The sequence below is a fragment of the Zeus faber genome, assembly GCF_960531495.2.
Source record: "Zeus faber genome assembly, chromosome: 8".
Taxonomy (NCBI): domain Eukaryota; kingdom Metazoa; phylum Chordata; class Actinopteri; order Zeiformes; family Zeidae; genus Zeus; species Zeus faber.
In genome coordinates this window covers 6,929,695-6,951,874 of record NC_137195.1, presented here as the reverse complement: position 1 = coordinate 6,951,874, position 22,180 = coordinate 6,929,695, and the positions used below count along the sequence as shown (strand labels likewise).

At 45.1% G+C, this 22,180-nt stretch overlaps 2 protein-coding genes across 2 annotated transcripts in view; both read right to left on the bottom strand.

Moving 5' to 3' along the window:
- Positions 1 to 2,697, bottom strand: part of agmo (alkylglycerol monooxygenase) — a 56,473-nt gene extending 53,776 nt beyond the window's left edge. Inside the window, exon 1 of the mRNA XM_080006162.1 lies at positions 2,615 to 2,697. Within this exon, the coding sequence (XP_079862288.1) occupies positions 2,615 to 2,686 (72 nt within the window). The 5' untranslated portion in view covers positions 2,687 to 2,697. The remainder of the gene's footprint in view (positions 1 to 2,614) is intronic.
- Positions 2,698 to 4,225: 1,528 nt separating this feature from the next.
- meox2a (mesenchyme homeobox 2a) lies at positions 4,226 to 15,588 on the bottom strand. Its single transcript, XM_080005278.1, has 3 exons — positions 14,654 to 15,588; positions 10,077 to 10,249; positions 4,226 to 5,558 (listed from the first exon to the last, which is right to left on the bottom strand). The coding sequence occupies exons 1-3, from the start codon at positions 15,198 to 15,200 to the stop codon at positions 5,340 to 5,342; spliced, it is 939 nt and encodes a 312-aa protein (XP_079861404.1). The 5' UTR covers positions 15,201 to 15,588; the 3' UTR covers positions 4,226 to 5,339.
- Positions 15,589 to 22,180: the final 6,592 nt, after the last annotated feature.

The window sequence follows — 22,180 nt, the reverse complement described above, 5'->3', positions numbered from 1 at the left end:
TGTGTACATTTTGCCTTAAAAATATGAATATTTATATATAAATACAATTTTAATTAGAACAAATTAGTTGGGAGTGCCGGCGTCTTAAGCGCTGCGAGGGAGAGGTTAGGGGACTGGACACCGGCCGAGGCCTGGCCCGCCACTCCTCTCCTATCCCCTCCTCTCCTCTTCTCTTCTCTCCTCCCGTTTCCTTCTCTCATTTCCTCCTCTCCTCTCCCCTCCTCTCCTCTCCTCTCCTCCTCTCCTCTTCTCCTCTCCTCTTCTCTCCTCTCCTCCCCTTTCCTTCTCTCATTTCCTCCTCTCCTCTCCCCTCCTCTCCTCTCCTCCTCTCCTCTTCTCCTCTCCTCTTCTCTCCTCTCCTCCCCTTTCCTTCTCTCATTTCCTCCTCTCCTCTCCCCTCCTCTCCCCTCCCCTCCTCTTTTTTCCTCTCCTCTCCTCTCCTCCTCTCCTCTCCCCTCCTTTCCTCTTCTCCTCTCCCGTCCTCTCCTCTCCTCTCCTCTCCCGTCCTCTCCTCTCCTCATCTCCTTCTGTCTAGTGGATAGGTTTACCTCCACATCCACATCCACATCCCCAGGACCCAACGAATCAAAAGTCTGAATCACTAATGCTGTGCAAAGAAATCATCATATCCAAATATGAATATTGACATTTTTGTCCGCCACACCTTGTTTTTTTCTGTGTACATTTTGCCTCAAAAATATAAATTTTAAGGCAAAACTATTTCTTATTCTATATATTTCTTCTCTTTTTTATTTTATTTTATTTTTTTATTTCAAATGTATCTTTATCTTTCATTCTGCGATGGGTGTGATTACATTTATTTGAGATGAAAAATGTATGTTTCAGATTGTCCTTCAAATAACATGTTTAAATAATAAATAGGAACGATGAGTGGAATTACATTGTTCAAAAAAATGTTCCGTGAAAAAGAAGAGAAAGCATTGTGTAAAGGGTCTGGAACTTTTGTCTGGATTGTTTGTTGTGGCATCTAATAACTTCATACTTTTTCCTGGACTTGGATGTAACATTAAATAAATGGCATTTGTGGACCAGATGTCCATGTTTTTCCAAAAACTTTGTAAATAGTCGTGGATGAATGATGTAGGCTGAAAAACATGCAAGTTGACAGTGCACTTCATCATGCTGTCAGAAAGATATTGTCATTGTATACAAATCATCGAGCAGATGATGAAGCTGGCAACAGCCGACAAACCCACCGTACCAGGCTGCTGCAACTTCACAAAATAGAAAATTTAGAAAGCAGAGTAATTACACTGTACCTAGACTGATGACACACCAGAAACATTCCACACCCGTGGAACATAAAGTGTTGACACCACAAAGCCTTAAACAAGGCTGAATGACTTGTTTTGCACTCGTTTACATCCCTCCTGCTGTGTGTCTAATTGTTCCTTTCTTCTGGTGTGCCCAATAAACCACTGTTTTATGTAAAGCCCGCGTAGTTTTATGATTTCATCGCCCGTTTTCCTGTCATTATGGGCGCTATGATTTTTTTTCTAATTCTGCTGTCAAGGGCTGTCATGAACAGGTTGAAGTTGTATTTCCTCCGTCAGTGAGACACCTGAGTCACCTGTGAAAGGTCAAAAAGGTTCAACGGAGCTGGGCGATAACGCCGTATCGTCTTTCACTGGCATTGTTTATGGGAAATAATAAAGCTCCTAAATAACAATTTGAGAGCTTCTATATAATCTCTGAAATTGTCCATCACAATATCTTTATTACTACATTGGTGCAAAGACCAATTTAGTGAAAATAAATATGAATCATGATTTGAGACTTTACAATGAGGAATTATAGGCATAATTGTCAAGTCTAAAGTTTTGTTTTGATATGATACTTTCCATTGACCGACTGTGATAATTGGGATTCTGTCAGTTGGGATTATTATTATTAATATTATTATTATTATTATTATTATTATTATTATTATTATTAATAATATTATTATTATTATTATTAATATTATTATTAATATTATTATTATCATTATTATTATCATTATCATCATCATTATTATTATTATCATCATCATTATTGATATCATTATCATTATTATCATAATTATTATCATTATTTTAATATTATGATTATTATTATTATTATCGTTATTATTATATTTATTCTGATAACAATAATAATAATGATAATTATAATAATTGTAATAATGAAGATGATGATAATAATAATTATTATCATCATCTTCATTATTACAATTATTATAATTATCATTATTATTATTTGTATTATTATTATCATTATTATTATTTGTATTATTATTATCATCATCATTATTGATATTATCATTATCATCGTTATTATTATTATATTTATTATCATAATAATAATGATAATAATGAAGATGATAATGATATAATAATAATAATAATAATTATTATTATTATTATCATCATCATCATCTTCATTATTACCATTATTATAATTATCATTATTATCATTATTATTATTATTATTATTATTATAGTATTATTATTATTATTATTATTATTATTATTATTATTATTATAGTAGTTATAGTAGTTCATCGCCCAGCCCCAGCGTGTTCTTCCTGCATTTAAAAGCTGCTGCTTCCCACCTGCTGGACGTACTGCGGGACATCCTCCATCTGTTGGAAGGACGATTCGTTCGGCGTGAGCAGGTAGAACATGGACCGGACGCCCCGGGACACCGCGGCACCCGGGTCCAGAACCTGAGCCATGCCGCCCGCGACGCCGCTGCTTCTGCGCCGCTCCCGCACCCGCAATTTGAAAGACCCGCTTTGGGGTCGGAGGTCAAGTCGACAAGTGGATGGCGGTTCACAAAAAGGAGATTTTTTTTGTTGTTGTTGTTGTTGTTGTTGTCGTTGCTGTAGTTGTCGTAGTCTCTCTGCAGGTGAAGCCCCCGAACACCACCCTGACGTCCCCTCAGACGCGCACGTCGAGCGGGCGCGACGTGGCGACGGATGCGCGTTAGTTCCGCGCTCTCCCTCCCTGCGCCGCGAAATGTCGCGGAGATCTCGCGACATTTCCGCGCCCCCGTGAGGTTTGACCGCTGGCGACGCTGGGGAGCCTCAGCGTCCGCCGCTCCCCCGCGGCGGTGCACGGTGACTGCGGCGGTGCACGGTGACTGCGGCGGTGCACGGTGGCTGCGGCGGTGCACGGTGACGGCGAAGCGCTTTCTTCCCCCCCCCCCCCCCCCCCCCCCTAAGTTCTCGCTTGAGTGTACAACGACAAAGTAAAGGGAAAGTGTCGTCAACGATTTTCTAATAATAAAAAAATTAATAAAAGTCCATATTCTCATAAATTACTATTTAACTTTTAATTGTAGTAGGGATATGCATCAGCACTCATCTGCAGAAAAAACGGTGCAGTAGTAGTTTATATATATATATATATATACACACACACACACACACACACATATATACATATATATATATATAGAGAGAGAGAGAGGGAGAGAGATCTATCAGATATAAGTAGAGTTGTCAGTGTGTCACTGTTGATTTTACTTGAACTTTTATTTTTACTCAAAACCTTTATTTGCATTTGTGCTTTTACTGAATTTAAAGTTCTGAGCACTCCTTTCGCCGCCGCCACCGCCGCCTACGACGCTGCATGATAATTGCTTTCGTACTTTCCACTACACGGCCGAGTTTAAAATGCATGATGTATTATTTCACACCTTGCACTAATGTGGGCAGCTGTGTGGAGGAAAAAAAATACACCTCTGCTGAAAATTAGGATGCGCGATCACAACGCGGTGAGACGGGAGATCGAATAACAAAACGACATTCAAACTGGATTCCGCCCGTAACACCGCGTGATTATATCGCTCCTCGTGGAGACTTGGCGGAGGGCCCTGACTCTGCCCGCAGGGGGAAAAAAGCTACCAAAAAATAAAGGGGGGGGGGATTTTAACGTGGTTTAACATGCGGCCTCTTTCGCAGACTTTCCTCACTCCCGATAATGTTTAATTCATATGGGCTTCAGTTCACAGGCGTTATTCTAGACATCTGGATGGGCAGATGTGTGGTCAGTACATCAAGGATGTATGGTACTGTACGCAATAAATTAGCGGGGCAAATGTTGATCAAATGTTTTCATATCTCCAGGTCCAAAGTCACTTAAAAGGACTGAAATGACTAAAATGATTAACGTGATTAAAATGACTACAATGACTAAAATGACTTAATGACTAAAATGACTTGAATGAACCATCAGTGTTTATTGCTGAGTCAGTTCAAAACCGTGAGTTAAAAAGAAAAAAAGAAAAGCCCTATTGATTAGGTAAGACAGTGGATTATTATATATGGAATACATTTATCATTGTATATATTAGGCAGGCAAATTTGATGTTCCGTAATTTTATTTGATTAATAATTAAATGGGATTTACATAACACAGTCGAAACCAAGAATGTTAGAATGTTATCCACATATCTCCATTTGCCCGAGGGTAAAACACTCAATGTGGAATGTTTACATTGTTCTGATTAAATGTGATGGATGTTTGCCGCCATAGCGTGTTTTAAATGGACAAATGCCATCTTTTTTTCCTTCTTATTCTCACTGTAGCCGATGAAACGACCCAAACGTATAAAATGCTGACTTTGGAAAATCAAAATTAAAAATAGAAATGTCATTCCCATTGAAGATAGTACCGTGATGAACGGATTGAATTTTGTTTTTGTTTGCAATTGATGTGTTATTCCCGTCTATCTACTCTGGAGCAGCCTATTTGGTTGTTTGACCGTTTGTATTCGAAAGAACAGCCCGATAATGGTGCCTGGAGAACATTTACCATAGAACGGTCACAACAACTCCCTGGGTCGTTTCGTCACGTTGCTCGGTTGTCATGATGAACTGGGTCATCAAACTATTTCCTGACACAATTTCATGAAGTGACAGCTGGTTATGTGGTTAAATTCTGGAAGTGAACAATTTAGCAATTTTAGCCTTTTGAATTTAGTGATGACTGATACCGAGATAGGAGACATGCTCGGTTTCCTATGTCAATAGGAAAAATCCAAAATAACGCCGTCCTTATCCGATAATATCTATAGATCTAGGTTTTACGTTGGAAGTTAGTCTGAGAGGTGTTTTAACTCCCGCCCCCCAACGTTCCAACTCCGCCTTTTTTCCGCCGGCGTCTCGACCGCATGCGCCCAAATAAGTAACACACATCATCCCTTTGTACATATTGTACATTTATTTAGCATCGCTGTACTCTTTATGACGATGGCACTTCAGCAAACAACAAGTCCCTTCAGAGGAGTCCCGTCCCGCCCCGCCCACGCCCCGCCCCCGCCCTGCCCGTGCATCATAAGTGAGCGTGCTCGGAGCTTTGGTCGCTGTCGTGACTGTCCTCGTTGGCGAGCGAGTCCGTGGAGTGGTGCAGCGCGGCGATGCCCGAGAACTCGGACGGCAGCAGTGTCCCCTTTTTCACATTCACCAGCTCCTTCTCCCGGGCGATGGCGCCCTGTTGGCCGCCCTTCACTCGCTTCCATTTCATCCGCCGGTTCTGGAACCACACCTTGACCTGGGGGGGGGTTTTGGAGCGGAAGAGAAAGGAAAGAGTCAAACACATCGCTTTTACAATTCGAGGGCGAAAGAGAAGACCGGGAATGTCTGGGAGGCCGCGGGCCCGTTAGTGTAAAGGTTTGGCAGCTATGACCACCGCAGCAATTATGTATTGATGTCGAGTTCCATCTGCCGCCGGGCATCTGCCCCCTGCCCCTGACTCGGCAACTTCTACAGTACCTTATTTACGTCGCTCAGACTGATGATTAAGCTGTTGCCTAAAACGGTTACACGCGCGCGGACGCCAACAACCTCCCCGAGGAACCGGCACGGGGGCTTCCAGGGAGCGGAGGGGCCCGCCCGCCCCGTTCCCCCCCGATCGCCGGCTCGGGGGTTTATTTTTGGGGAGTGTCATTCCGAGGGGGGCCCACAGGTCACGTGGGCAGGAAGTGAGTTGACAGCACAACAGTTTATCCCGAATGTCAGAAAAAAAGTCTAGCTTGCAGATTGTCACGTTGGGTTCTCTGGGGCCGGAGCTCCAGGCCACAGCGGGAACATGAGAAATGGCACGTGAGGCAGAATGCACATGACTGGTTGCGTAGTCTCACCTGCAAGACTATCCCCTGAGGATCTCTATCCGCCTTTACTAAAAAAGATAGAACTCGAAATCTACTTAGGCCACTTATTCCTAGAGAAGGTAGTGACTGTGACTGTGTGCAGTGGTTAAATGTCTGTTAAATGACATAATGTAATGTAATATAATGTCATGTAATACAATGTCATGTAATGTAAGATTATGAAATGTAATAATAATGTAATATAATGCAATGAAATTAAATGTGATATAATGTAATGTAATACAATGCAATGTAATGTGAAGACAGGCATTGGCGTGTGGGAACCAAAAGCAGAATTTTATAAATATTATGACATGATAAATATTGTGTGGATATTATAATCTCCTGGAGCAAAGCAGTCATACCTGATTTGACGCTAATTTGAGAATGTGACTCATTATGAAATATGAAGTATATTTAATATAGAGTTGTTAAATAAAGCCTTTATGAAAGTTTTGGAAAATAAATTCCTTCTCCTCAGTATACCTCGTGGATGTACATTTAAAAAAAAAAAAAATATATATATATATATATATATATATATATATTCAGTGTAATGGGAGGGTTCCTTGAGGTCGTGGTAGTGCTGGAAGCTCAGTTCCTCACTCGATGGGAAACACCCTCGACGAGAGCAACACGGCAGCAATCAGCCCAGAATATCACATCCAATATTTTCAGAACCTTACCATTAATTTCAACCACAACTTCTGACAGCCGCCCCCGCTGGCAAGTCGGGTTTATTCCTACGTCCATTTATCACTGTGACGGACTCACGGGGCTTAACGCGTCCTCACTGACGACGGCCCCGAGTCCTAAGGCCTCGAGCGCGCAAAGGATAAATCTCCCGGAAACCCGTAAAAGGTCAAAGGTCGCGGAAGAGGGATGCAAAGCGTGCAGATGGTGCCTAGAAGGGACGTGCTGGAGAAAGAAAAAACACACAGACAATAAAACGAGTATTTCCATCCATCACAGTGACAGACTAACGAGGAAGCCGAGCGGCGCCGGGGGGAAAAAATGCATTTCCGGTTTTGAAAGCGCTTCCCTCAGATTACCTTCCGTTATTAATGTATCTGCCTTTGACTACTTCTACCGTACGTATGAGCAATTTATAATTTGATATTCGGTCCTTCAGCTTCTTGAGGTTTGTCCGTTTCAAGCACCGAAGATGAAGAAAGAAAGAAAGAAAAAAAAAAAAAAAAAGGCCTCCTTTGGTTGGGTCATTACTCTGGAGCGCAGTGTAAAAACACACCTGAGGCCCGTTCTGTGGAGACCCTGACAGGGTAATATGCCATATTATCATAATTTATTATTCTAACATCCACTTGGCAAATGGTTTTATCCACCTGACAGCGGCGGTTGTTTTGTGCAGTTAGGGAAGCAGCAGCCGGAGAGCGGGAGCGAAGCCCGAACCATCGCGACGCCGCTCATGTTATTCTCATCTCGCCGGCCGCGGCGTCGATAGGAAATGTCATTTTCAGTCAAACAAAACTCCTTTTCTTTTTCTTTTTTTAACCGCCACCATTTAAACGCTGAGCGCGGAACAAGACAGGGAGCCGCTCTGAGGCCTGTTTTCGTGGGCCTCCGTACCCCGCCGCTCCTCCAGACACGCAGCACGTGGATCACTCGATGCCTCATTGGAAGCCGTTTGGCAGCCTGTACCTGCTGATCCCCGCCCCTCATTTAACAAGCTTAAAATGTCAGAACGAGACACGCCTGTGAATCTTTTACTGCTCAGTGAACTTAAACGACACTGGGCGTCTTGGAGAGATCATGGAGATTAGCGGTGGTGGAAGGGACCACAGCACTTCTTTATTGCTCTTTAGTACATTTTTCAAGTATTTGTACTTTAATTCAGTATATTATATGGAGATGTGTTGCCTTATACCCTACACTTCAAAGCAACTGTCTCGACTTTTTCCCTCATTTTTTCTGTCATGTTTGTCTTGTTTTGTCAAATCAGGATTCATATTTTTATATAAAGTATATAACAGGTATTTCGTATCCTATTAATTTACGATGTGAATTCTAATCAGGATTTGCATGAGCATCTGCAGAAAAAAAAGCACTTTATGCTCTATTACAGGTCCCTCTATACTAGGACACTGGGTATGTACTTATATACTTTTACTTCAGGAGAACTGTCAGTGATAATTGTGTCTCAGAGTGTTTGTGCTTTTACTCATGTAAAGGTTTGAGTACCTCTTCCACCACCGTCCAAGCTTGTGAACTCTGAGTCCCGTTCGTTTCCTCCCTTTGGCTGAAGCTGTGAACTAGGGGCGAGCAAAGCTGGGGGGGGGGGGGGGGGGGGGGGGGGCGTTCCCAACAAACAGCCTGCGAGGCACCGCCGTGTAACTGTGCGTCTTAACAACCGAGTAAAACCTGTTGGATAAGTAAACAGCCCATCACCACGCCTTCTCTTGTCGTGCTCCCCACCCCTGACCCCGACCGCGCGGCGTTCCCAAGCACCTCCAACCAGGCAGACGGAGCAGCGGCGGTCGTGAAAGCCCGCGGCGGTCGTATTCGTACAGGGGCGGCGTTCAACGCTCGTCCTGTCGTCACACTGACGTCTCTCCGTTTGGGGGGTCCTGGGGGGGGGGGGGGGGTGTCGCCCGTCAGCTGCGTTCGGGCCCTCCGTGCCAACACGCCTCCGAGGTGGCGGCCGTGACGCGCGGCTTCAAAACAACCGACCGGACGGTCCCTGTTTCCTTCCTCCTCCGTTCGTCTCACATTGCTTCTTTTTTTTTTTTTTTTTTTTTAAACAGTCGCCGGCCTACGCTCTGAGACTAATTTGTCCTAGCGGGAGCAGAGCGAGAGAGAGAGAGAGAGAGAGAGAGAGAGAGAGAGAGAGAGGGAGAGAGAGGAAGTGACTCGCGAGACACAACTTCCTCCAGCTACCTCGCTCCGGCCGCGGCCTGAGAGAATCGGCAGAAACATCTGGAACAGGATAGTCCCATCGCACCGCCGCAGCTGGGGAACCATAACGCACGCACGAACGTTAGGAAAACACCGGTAGCGCCGGCCCCGGAGGGGCCCGCCCTCGCCGCCGCGCCGCCTCCGGTTTCACAACATGCCATTGATACGCTCGTCGTCCGGGCGCAAGGGGGGCGAAGAAAACACCCCGAAAAAGGCTATCGCGTCCGGCACCGCGCTCGTGTCCCGGTCATGGCGACGCTGGGAGGCCTACAATCCGATACCGATTTTAAGCGATGTGCCGCAGGCGCGTCCAGTTCCGGTTTTCGTGTTTTTTTTGTTTTGTTTTGTTTTTGTTTTTTCGGAACACAGTCACAGTCTCGTTTTAACAAAGCGGTGAATTCATCAATCACTGGAAATAATAAATCTCTCTATTACTGTGACTTTTTAGCATCGGTACTGGCAGTGGTGGAAAATAGCAAAGTATAACCTAATAAAGTATAGGTACTTTGTTGTTGTGCTTAAGTATGAGTTTCAAATATCTGCACTCACTTAAGTATATAGAGTTTTGGAGACTTACAACTTTTATTCTCTACTTTTTGCTGTACTACATTTCTAAAACATGTTTCTTTAGTATTTTTTCCCAGATATATATATATATATATTGGGGTATATATATCAAAAGTACACCATATACTATTGTTTTTTGTAAATTGTAATCAGGATATGTGGTATTACAAGCCCCGCTATATCAGGAAACAAGAGCTTTTACTTTTATGAGCTTTTAAGTACTACATACTTGTACTCAAGTGGAAATGTCAATGTGGTACTTTTATGCTTGTAAGTGTAATTTTGTGTCGGGGTGTTTGTACTTTGACTTCAGTGACAGCTCCGAGTACTTCATCCGGCCACCCGGTGTAGAGCGAGTCATCAGTACCCCTGCACCCTTGAGAGCTGGCTCTGAAGTACACGGTAGCCACGGGGGAGTACTCGGTGCCGCGGGGACGCACCTGTCTCTCGGTCAGGTCGAGGTTGACGGCGATCTCGTAGCGCCTCAGCCGGGTCAGGTAGTTGTGGTGGGCGAACTCGGCCTCCAGCTCTCGGATCTGCTCCTTGGTGAACGCCGTCCGCTCCTTCCGGGGTTTGCTGCTCACATCTGACTTGTAATTCCCGTCCTGGGACTCTGAAATCAAACACCACACGCATAACTGTTCCAGTCCGTCGAGATTTATACGCGGAGGAAAATAATGATAAAAACGGCGGGGGGGGGGGGGGGTTATGTGGCAGGTGCGAGTCTGGGAGCGGAGGAGAAGTGGAAGGTAGACGGGGAAACAATGGGAACCGCCAATCAATTTTACTGTTGGGACATTGTTTATGAACACTTGAAGTGGCTGGAAGGACTCATGGGCAGCACATGTGCTCCGCTGTGGCAGCTGTGCTCCCACAATGCACCGGCTCTGAGAACTCGCATTCCCCCCCCCCCTCCCTTACTTTTTAAATGGGATCCGCTGTAACCCCGAAGGTTTTCTAATACGGAACAAAACAGTTCAATTAACTTGCGAAATTCAATGTTTTCCTTGAGGCAAAAAAAAAAGAAAAATTTATGAGAAAAATGCACGCCCGCCTTCATTTGTCATCTCCGCCTCATCTCCTCGCTGCGAGGAAAAGCACATTCTTTTTTCTTTAGTTTTTTTTGTTTTTGTTTTTTTTCCCCCGCGCAGCCTTTTCAGAGGAGAATGCACGCCGTCGATTGGGCTTCTCATGCGCTTTCCCCCATTGTGCGCGGGCCTTGTGGTTTTTTCCGTTGGACGCGCTTCAGCTGCACAATGCGCTTGAAGGCTGCCGTGATTGCACGCTAATTCATCTGCGGTCCTGTTCCGCAGTGCGTGTTAATCCAGCCGGCCGGTGTCAAGCCAAACTGTATGGACGGGGAGCCAGACACACCAGCCTCGCGGAGGCGGCCCAGAGCTGCACCACGCTACTCTTTACTTTAGGATTTCAGCCCGAAAAGTCCTTTTGCCCCTGGTTTAGTGAAGGCTTCCTTCTAAATGAGTGGGGAGGTTCCGCTCGTTCATTTGGCGAGGCAAAACAAAGCGTGATGGCTCTTCTTACAAGGGCATGAAAAAAAACAGCTATAAATGTATAATATTCCTCAAAGCCTATACTTTTTTTATGGCTTCCACGACGACAAAAGCCGGCATAAAGACGTACACTTACTTCACGGAGAATTCCAACGTGAGTTTTATAGAGAAAACCGGGGAAACGGAGCCAAGTGCCGCTTGACCCGCAGCGAGCGTCCAAACTTCCCTTTGACCCGACGGCTCTCCCCTATAATTTCCCAAACGGCGTCTGGCGCGGGGGAGAGGGAGAGGGAGAGAGACAGAGAGAGAGACAGAGACAGAGAGAGACAGAGAGAGACAGAGAGAGCGTGGCCTGATTGAGGCCTCAGACGGATTCGCTCACTCTCCCTCTCTCCGGGAAGAAACGCAGACATTGTGTCAGAAGAATAAAATAATAGCACGAACGGCGGGCCGGAGTTAAAACGAGCGGCAGGTTTTTTAACGACAGCCACCACGCCGCAGCAATTAGGTCCCAGCGGTGACTTTCATCTCCCCACAAAAAAAAAAAAAAAAAAAAAAAAAAAAGAGGAGGGAGCGACGAGGGAAGCGAAATTCATGCGTCCGGACGGGGGCGGGTCGCGTGGGGATTCCAGTCCGGCTCAGACGGGCACCTCGGAAAAAAAAACACCGTCTGCGGGCCGTCCGGGACGGGATGTGAGACGGTTTCGCCCCTTCCGTGCTCCGTCATCGAAAAACACGTTTCCCCTTTTGAGTCACGTCGGTTTTCAGAACGATTCAGAACACGACGTCCAACGAGGACAACGTTTGAGGCCGTTGTTCCCGGGGCCGATTTGAAAAATAAAAAACGAGCAGCACAGAGCAGGGCGGTCCAGCTCATGGAAATGAGGCCCCGAGCACCTTTTATTGTTCCGCGCGCAAAAAGAGAAACGACAAAAAAAGAAAAACAACAACAGCGACCTCAGGGACCACTCCCTTGAAAAGTCAGACCGTGCAGAAACGACTCGTGACTCAAAGCCCAAACTCCGTCTCCCCTTTCGCCAAACTCGCCCCCTCGACTGGGAACCGGCCTGTGAACCGGTCGGACGGCAACAAGAAACCAGACACAAAGGAAACGTGTCGAACAACAACGTCTAGGAGAGCCGGCACGCCGCGCACGTGAGCCGAGCGGGCGGCGGGGGGGAGCGCGCTCGTCCCCTTCCGTGTAATTCTCTTGTAAGTTCTCATCTCGCCGGCATTCCGCTCGGGGTTTGCGGTCCAGATGGTGAAACAGAATCGAGGGGTTATCTCATGTGATATTTGGACAGCTGATTGGGTCGGCAAGGCGCAGCGGCCTTGGTAATCAGCGTGATTGGTGGGAGGCGTGAGCGCGGAGGGGAATGCGCCGCGCGCGTCACGCGTACGCGGCGGCTATTGTTCCCCCCCCCTCCGCCCAAAAAAGGGTCCGATCGGATCGGATCGGGTTACCAAAAGGTTTGACGGAGGAGGAGGAGAGGAGGTGGAGTGCAGTGTGTCGAAGATGTGGCTAAAACGGTCTCGCACGGAGGCTCAAGCCGCCGGAAAATCCCGCGTCACGTAATTTGGCTCGTGATTTGGGGAAAGGCTCCACGGAGGCTTATTAGTCTGCTTTTGATTTTTGCATTCCCCGACCACCGTATCCGGGGGACGCCGGGACAGCTCGCTGTCTGTGCTCGTTTTTCGCCTCGCTCTCCAAACAAAAATACATGACAAGTTTCCAGTGCCGTGAGCAGGGCTACAGGGGAGGGTGAACTCGGTTTAATCACATTATTTTAACTGGGAAATCGAGGTTTAAACCCCGTTCTCATGACTATACCAGACTGTTTACACAGGGTGCAGTTGGTGTTGACCCACCTCGCCGGCTGCTGTGAGTTGGAATTACTCGCACCTTCATTTTAGCATTTGACCGGCCATTATGGTCGTGGCCATTAAATAGTCAATTAAAAATGTCTAGGTATGATTCTATTGAAGGAATATACAGCAACATATACATGTACAATCTGGAAGCAGAGTGAACACCAAGAGCACAGAGGGGGTAAATATCAGTCTGTTATGTGGATGAGTCCTGGTGAAATCCTGTGGAGCGTTTTTTTTTTTTTAGGAAGGGTCGAGGTGCTGTTCCAGGCCCCGGGGCAGCGGCCATGCTTTGCGTAGGAAACTGATAACTCCACCTAATATCGTGTTGCCGACAAAATCGTCCGTGACCCGGCCCGAGCTGTTTGTCAGAGTGTGATTGATTATTGTTGGGGAACACAGCGGTGGAAACACCGCGCTGGCCTTCAGGTGGGCGTCGTGGGTCAAATGTGACCCTTGAAATAAAAATATCTGTGTTTGTAGTTATTTACAACATAGGGTGTCCGCAATGTGTATAATATTTACTTTTTATTACAATAAAACCAATATTTCTATTTTTTTAAGTTATTGCTTTGTCAGCTATACTTGCATTAAAATGCAAATAGCAAGTCGTTGAAATAAAGTAATAGTAAAGCAAAGTAAAACAAACGCCAATATGTCACCACCTTCAAAATGCAGACAATCTATTCAAGCTTGTGTAATACTTCATGTACACAATGTTCTTTTTTTGAGTTTCTGCTGAGGCCCACCTATTAGTCACTGGCTTCATAAATAATGAACTAAATACAAAATGACTCTGCTAGTTGTTTATGTAAAATAATGTAATGTAATAAATATTTACGAACATTTTTCTTATTATATATTGTCTGCACCCTGAAATAAATAAAAAGCATGGAGCATGGAGGCTGATTGTGCAAAATGTTCATTGTTAAACATGAGATAATTCCATAATCAAGCTTTTTTTTTTTTTTTTTTTTTTAATCATTATTTCACAGTTTAAGTGGGGCTCTGTGCAATGTATTTAAACTCACATGATTGGTATAAACCCTTAAATAAACGTGAGCTGGAAGCCTTAAAAAAGCCAATCTCTCCGGGTGTTTAGTGTCATTTGCGGCGCCGCCTCTGTCTTTTACAGGCCGTGACATTAATTCTTTACAGTGTGCCTCATTTTCTGCCCTCTGAAATGAGCAGAAATGAACCAGATGTGAGTTTCAAACAAAACACACCAGAAGTCACTTGTGCGCCCTCAAACTTTCCATATGGCCTTCGCTCAATTCTTTGTTCCCGTCTGCCAACACCTACGGAGTCATTTCGGCACAATATTTTGCCGTGTTTTCGTGTCAGATCAGCATAAACCTCCGGCGCTACGTGTTGTTGAAAGACTGAGAGCGATGAGCCGAGTGGCCGCGTCGCTCTAATGCCCAAACCCTTTGCTTATACAAGGACAATTCATAAGCCAAGGAAATGGAAGTATTACAGCTTGCGACAAATGCCTTGGAAGAAAAAAAGAAAACCAAAAACAAACGGAAAATATGTATTGTAGTTGGAGTGCACGGCTAAACTTTTTGGACTTTTCAACCCTGTTTGTCCTGTAAAGTGACCCATCGAAAGCCTTTCACAGTCTGGCTGCGTCTTACCTGAGCTGTCACTTTTCCTCTTGCCGTTCCTCTTCTCTGCCTCGGCAGGGGACAGAGTCTGTCTGCCAAAGTCTGCAGGGACGCAGGAGGCCCCCGTGGGGGTGCTGCTTCCCCCCAGGCTGGGGGTGCTGGCGCACATACTGGGCCCGCCCAGGGGGCCCAGGTCCTGGTTCGTGTGCCCGCTGTCCTGCCCCGAGTGGCCGTGAGGGTGGCAGAGGTTGTGGCGCGAGCTGGGGTTGCCGGGCGACGGCATCTGTGGGATGTGCCAGGGTGCCTGGTGCTGAGGCGGGTGGTGGTGCTGCTGCTGGGACGGCAGGTGGCCGCGGTGGTGGTGGTGGTGGTGCTGCACCGGGAACAGGCCGTCGTCGTAGCCGGAGATGATGCAGGGCGACGGGGAGGACGTGGAGGAGGAGGAGGAGGCCAGGTCGGGGTAGGAGACATGGTCCGAGCGTCCGTGAAGCGTCAGCGGGGACTGGGTGAAGGCCGGGTGCAGGGCCTGCGCCGAGGCGTGGGGGCTGCGCAGACAGCCGAACAGCGTGTGATCCATCGCATACAAACAAACTCGGCCCCCCAGGTAAGAGGAGAAGGGCAGGAGAACAAGATAAAGTTACTAAATCAACCAGAGGAGGGGGAAAAAACTGCGAGCAGAAAGATATCCAAACTCTTTCCTTGATTCAGCCCCAAAACTTTTGGATCCTTCAGTCGAAAAAAAAAAATAATAATAAAAACAAGAAAGATGTCAGATTTGCAGAGTGAGGGAAGAAAAAAGTGTGTGTCCTGTGGTAATCCAGGGCGTGCAGCCAGTTGCCAGGCTGCGCAGGGTAAACAGTTAACCCAGGATCAACAGTTAGCCCAGGATAAGCTTCAGCAGAGCCTCTCAGATGTCAGGAGGTGCAGGGGTACTGGGAGCCTGGAGCCGGAGCAGAAGGTGGTTTCTTAGGAACTGCACAGCGAGGGGAGCAGGCTGAGGGGACGTTATAAATAGGGTGTAACGTGAGAGGGAGGCTGGGTCAGAGACTGCATACGCGCTACTGACCACATACATATGATCGCCCTCCAAAAAGCACTGCACAATAAATCTGCGCTATTAAAATGGCTGAGCCTCAGGAAAGAAGGCAATTTATTTTGGACTTGGATGTGACCCTCCAGTGGCCGTCCATTTATTTTTTTTTTTACCTAAAAGAAAAGAAAAAAACAACAAAAAAAAAAAAAAAAAAAAGCAGCCCCACGATGACTGCCGGGGTCTGGGATGCAACCGGGGTCGATGCGACGGGTGGAGTTGGGGGGCTCGGGGTCAGGGGTTAAGTCGGGGATGTCACCGTACCTTTGTCAGCGCCGACCTCTGTCACTGCTTTATTTACTGTGTAAGTTAGAAGCCGGAGCGGCGCACGTTTCTCCCTCTTCCCCTCTCCTCGCATTCCCCCGTCGCGAGGCGACGGCGTCAGGTGATCACAGTGATTCATTTAAATAACACATTCTGCGTGTCAAATTCACTGCACTTTGATTTAACGGCAGGGTTTACATTCCCATACGTTCTGTTTTCAATCCAAAGAAATATCATAAACCACATCCGGATGGCTACGAATTAATAGAGAAGAGAAGAAGAATCTTTATTTGTAATAAATCTGGTTTTAGGCTGTTTTTTATATATATATATATATATATATTTCTTGCTTGTTTTGTTTGTCTGTCTTGTTTGTTTCCTTTAAATTATATACATGCACTGATTATGCAAAATAAGTCAAACATGCAATGCATGACTTTTTCATGTTTTCTTAGGAAACAGGAAACAGCGATGATGCACATCGACACATAAAAATAATTTTAGACATTTGATGACATCACAAAGCTTAAATTACAACACCAGCGACACCGCGACACCAGCCCTGGACATCCAAACGTACCTTCAGATAAAATGAAAAAAATAATCTTCACGGTTTTATGATGTAAATAAATTCACAATTAAATATTCAAAGGTTGGTCGGACAGCTGGTTCAAAATAAGTTCAACAATACAACTCGATATACTTATTAATCCCCGAAGGGAAATTGCAATTTTCTTTCGGGATGAATAAGTATCCATCCATCTATCTATCTATCTATCTGTCATCTATGCATCCATCCATCCATCCATCCGTCCGTCCGTCTGTCTACACAATTAATGCAAACAATGACAGTCAGATAAGTGGAGTTTTTAACCAACACTGGCACGACACTAGAAGCAGACATTACATTTTTTCTTCCCAGATGAAACATTCAAGATATTTCCACAAATGCACCAGTCAGTCCCGACAACTATTTAATAACCTTTAAACTTAAAAATAAATGAAGGACTCGCATTTACGCTATTCTTTCAAGCCTCACACGAACACCGCAAAGTAGTTTATTTTTCAGACTATAAAAGGTTGTCACCCGCAGTGAAATTGCTCCTTGTGAACCTCATGGGTTGGGTGCAATGACATGAAAGTTGCTTTAGTTTTATTTCCTGGTTGAGCTGCGAAAAGTCAATTTTGAATAGAAATGCAATAACGAGAATCATATTCATAATGTGCACGCTTGCTTCAAATAATTATGGGAAGGAATGTACCCCTTTAGTGATACTATATTGAAAGTAGGTGACCTTGTAACATGAAAAAAAAAAATTTCAATAAATGTTTTTTTTGGTTTTAAAACAGATTTTTTAACTTTTGTAGGATTTTAATGAACATATCATGAATTAGATGTTCAAATACTACATCAGCAATTGAGTAAATAAAAGAGAAACTTTACCTGCGTCGCTGCTCTACGGTATATTCCAACAAATAGATGAGTACAATCTCACTGATCATTTGAATCATATTAATGATATACATAAAAAAAAAAAAAAAGTCTTGTTTTTTCCTGACTAGAAGCTCAACATGCGGGGGCTTGCGAGCCTGCGACGGGCTGTGCCATGTGCACCGGGCCCCGACTTGGAAAGGAAATTAATTCCTCTTCGGGAGAAAATGACTTTAACAGATTTTACAGCGCGGCGGAGGCTGGAGCCGGAGCTGCAGCTCGGGGGATCGTGGGGCTCGGTGGCGGTCCCGCTCCCGACGGAGCGGCCGGGGGAAAGCGGAGGGAGGCTGACCGTAGGTGAGACCCTTCTGCTGTTTACCTTACAAATTAAGGCTATTAGCGGGTCGGCGGCTCGGCCCTTCAGCTCGTATTAACACGCATGTGGTTCCAATCTGTCAGCACCGACGCCCGCGGTGCGGGCTACCCGGTGGATCCTACCCCCGTACCCCTCCGAGCGCTGGAGGTTTGAGACGGTGTGTGTGGGGTGTGGGTTTTTGGGTTTGGGTTTGTTGAAAGCGGGGTCATAAAGTGGGGTCGGAGGTCGTTTTTTTTTCATCTTCCTGGTTTTGACAAAGGATTAAGGGATGGAGCGGGGGACGTTGGGTAAGGGTTTGGGCTCGGGCGGTTCCCCGCGGTACAGAGGCCCGGAGGACACTCGAGGTAGAACCTGCCGACTAAACCTGTGGCTGTCAGTCAGAGACGGAGGAATTATATAAAGGCCGAGAGGGGGAGAGAGAGAGAGAGAGAGAGAGAGAGAGAGAGAGGGACTGGTGTCACGAACTGTGAACTCCCGTTTTTGGACATTTCCTGCATTGATTTCAAATGAAAATCTTGAGAAAATGGCACAAATCTGGCCCCTTGAGGACCTTCTTCAAATTGAATTGAGCGACTTCCATAAAATCTGCACTATACTGCATGTGCACAATAAAGTCTGCACTGGTGTTAAAACGAGCAGCCCTTATTTATGACTCAGATATAGAGTCTCTATCCAAATTGTAACTCCAAGCAACGGGCTCCAGGCTTAAAAATGTCATCAGTAAGATGCTCAAGGCGTTGCGGGACGATAAAGCGGAGGGTACGCGGAGCAGGGCACGAGTCGCATTCATTACGCGACGAATAAAAAACGTTGGGTTTTTTTTTTGATATTCCAGGAGATTAGGTCTGTCGTTGGAAGAAAATGACAACAGGTCACTTCTTCCAGCAAATAATTATGAATAAAGCAAATAATCCTCCTTGATGCCTGTGAGGTCGGCATGGAATGAAACACTAGATGCCCCAGTAAGAAAATGTACTCGCACTAAATTGTTTCATTGCCGCTAAGCTCACTCACCGTTTTTTTTTTTTCTTTACACTAAATTTACAGCCTCCGAAATATAATACGGGTCGCTGTGGATGCCTTGATGTAGCTCTCAATTTAATACGCTCCTTTGAAAAGAGTGGATGTGTGTTTGCTCATTATTGAAGCTTTTCATGATCCCCCCCCTGCCCCCTCTCTATAGCTATTACGGAACGATTTAGGAGTGCTTTTCTTTTGATGCAGCCCCTCAAGATATAGAACGTATAGCCAAGTGGATTCAGATTTTTTGTGCTTTGTACCAGCATTCAGCGTGAATCGCAAGAGTTTGGGATTTGGACGTTTGAAATAAGCCAAGTTCCTATTACGGCAAGGTAGTAATCTTATAAATAAAGTATGAAACATTTCAAAACATTTTGCCTCGGTTGTAAGGTAACAACATGGAAATTAGGCCAATAACTTTCATTGAAGTCTTTAAAAATTGCCTGTCATCGCAGCACTTATTATTATTATTATTATTACATTATTTGTAAAGGCTTAAAGATAGAAGAATCATTTGTGCATTTAATATACTGAATGATTCAATTCTGTACAGGACTCGATCCCCTCATATATATATATATCTCTATCGCTTGACTTTTTAATGTAAATTAGCTCTATAAATAATGAATTCTTTAAATGAAAAGCATTTACAACTTTTAAATTCAGCAATGGCAAAAATAAAGATCCCGATTTAAGGACGACATTAATAAATTTCAACTGACAGCTGTAAATTTACATCTTTTTTATAACTACTTTACTGAACAGTTAAATAAAAAATGCTCCCTCTCTTTCTTTCTATCGATCCACTGTATATATATAAACTGTATATTCAAATGATGGCAGAAGAGCGTCTGGGCGCAGTGTGCAGCCCCTTTTGATGCGGCGTCATCACCAAACTTCCTTCAAACCTCGGCCGCAGATTTACGGCGCCTGTCAGTGGAATAGTGTCTTGAGCAGACGTCCGTGGGTTGTCAGTGATCTACGACAATGTGAGACAGTAAATGTTGTCTCTGTTCACAGCTTGACTACATAAAAAAAGGGAGGATTGTTCGAGAGGAACAACGAAAGTACGAAGGCATAAAAGGCCGGCGCTGGACATATTTCAAACATGTGGGATATTTTTCGCTTGCTGAAGCCTGACTTGGACAATGCACTGGGACTGTTGCTGGAATTTCATTATGGATGGACAAAATTATTATTTTTTTTAAATAAAAATGAAAATAAAAAAGCTATTTGCTCAACACTGTAGAGCAATGTACGGAACCAATTAATTAAAGAAAGTGCCTTTTATGATTGTTAATTGTTAATGTTAATTTGTGCCAAAAGATGCAATACATTTTGGGTATTGTACCAAAAACCAAAATATTATCCATAAATTGGCTTCATGACGGCCCTCAACTCTATTCTTACTCATCCAACAAATTTTTTCATTGATACCTTGACTATTTTCATACATTTACCCCATCAAATAAGACATAACACTCTATAAATCGATGAGAAATCTGTAAAGTTTGTGTGGGACTTGTGCGGGACTTTCTGTAAACATTTAACCCGTTTGAGAGCCGTTAACAATTTACTTTATTTGAAATGCCTTTTCGGTGCAACATTCCTTTTATATTTATGGATATACCTTGTCGAAAAAGTGTTTTGTTTTGATTCCTGTCCGATGCCAGCCGCGACATAGTCATTTTGGTCCCGGAGGGAACAGAACTACCCTTAGGTGGCCATTTTCTGCAGCTTAGAAGGCCACAGACAGCTCTGGTGAGATCACCGTCTATAATGGTCGGGTGCTGCCTTTGCGGATCGCCTGATGGTTCCCCTCATCGGGAGACATTGGAGAGCGGGTAGACGTGTGTGATGCTGTGCAGGGCCCTCGCACCCAGGCAGGCCACACCTCAAACAGCCCAGGGTCGCCCCACTAAAACCCCCTTTTTAAATCTGGACCTGGTACAACCACCAAAACCAAAAAAGAAAAAGCGGCCCCAGGCTCCAGCCGGCTAGCCAGCCAGTCACATTACCCCATAACACTAAGCCCGTATCCTCCCAAACTAAATTTGTATGGTTCCCTCCTTCACACACTGGGTCTTTAAGGATCTCATCTGGGAATGGGTGCCAGGCCCTCAACAGCACCAGATACCCCAAACTGTGGCCGCAGGGCCAATACTGTTTAAAAAAAAAAAAAAAAAAAGAATCCTTCACTCCCACCTCGATGCTTCACCCTTCTGTTTCACAACGCAATTTGTTTCGGACGCCCACACATCAGCCTCGGTCCAAGTGGATTTGGAAGGGCCGCGGCCATATTGCATCACTTCAACATCCATCGTTTTGATGATCCAGCTTAAACATGCTGTTCCAATAAGACTAATAATTCTGAGGAGTGAAGTCAACCCCTTTATGATTTAACGGCTTCCTTCTCTCCTTGGGATCCTGGGGGGTTCTGGACGTCTCCCAGAGCTGGCGTTCCCACTGGGAACTGCATGGGAGACCTGGCGGAGCGGCGCTGCAGCTAATGCTAAGCCAATGTGTCGGGGCTGGTCAGACTCATTAACACTTAATCCTGACTCAACGACACCGGGTTTGATCTCAAGGCATTGTCATGCAATGCCACCATGCTCGGTCTGGGACTAAAAGAAGAAAAAGTTTTACGTTATACGGACAATCTGTTTGATAGGTGTTTCCCCCCCAAAAAACTTTTAACCATGAAGCTAATTTGAAATGTGCTGTTTTGAAACCAAATTACTAATGCAGAACACGTTAAAATCTGTACACACATACAATGCTAATGGTTAGATAAAAACAATGCATAATAAAGTCATTTTGCACCCTGTCCTTTCTCGAATATGATTGAAATACACATAAACGATCCTTACCGTCTAGTAATACCAGTTAAAACTGATGCTGTGACACCAACCCATTGATACGTCGGTCCACGCCGCTGACATTCTGCTGCTGACCTTCACACTGTGACCCCGAGGCCGAAGGTGAGACCCGGTCCCTGGTTCCAGTCTCAGTTCTCGGGTCTCAGGTAATGGAGTTCTGCAGAAGAATGGTGACCTCTACTGGTGGGTGTGGGAGAAGGGGGGGGGCAGACGGGGCTGAACCTCGGGGATGCAGCGCGACACATGCTGAATTTGGATTAAGGACACGGGACCATAAAGAATAAGGTGAGATCGGCCAAGGGAGAAAGAAAATAAGATGTATATGATAAGGTGTTCAATTTATCTAACAGTAGGACTTAAGGTGAAAAGGGATAACTCCTAAGTGTGTGTACCAAGTGTACCAAATGACCAGTAAGGGCAACGTGTAACCATTCTGACCCACATTGAGGCTTATCCATTACAGCTGATATGCACAGAAACCCAATTTATAGCACCA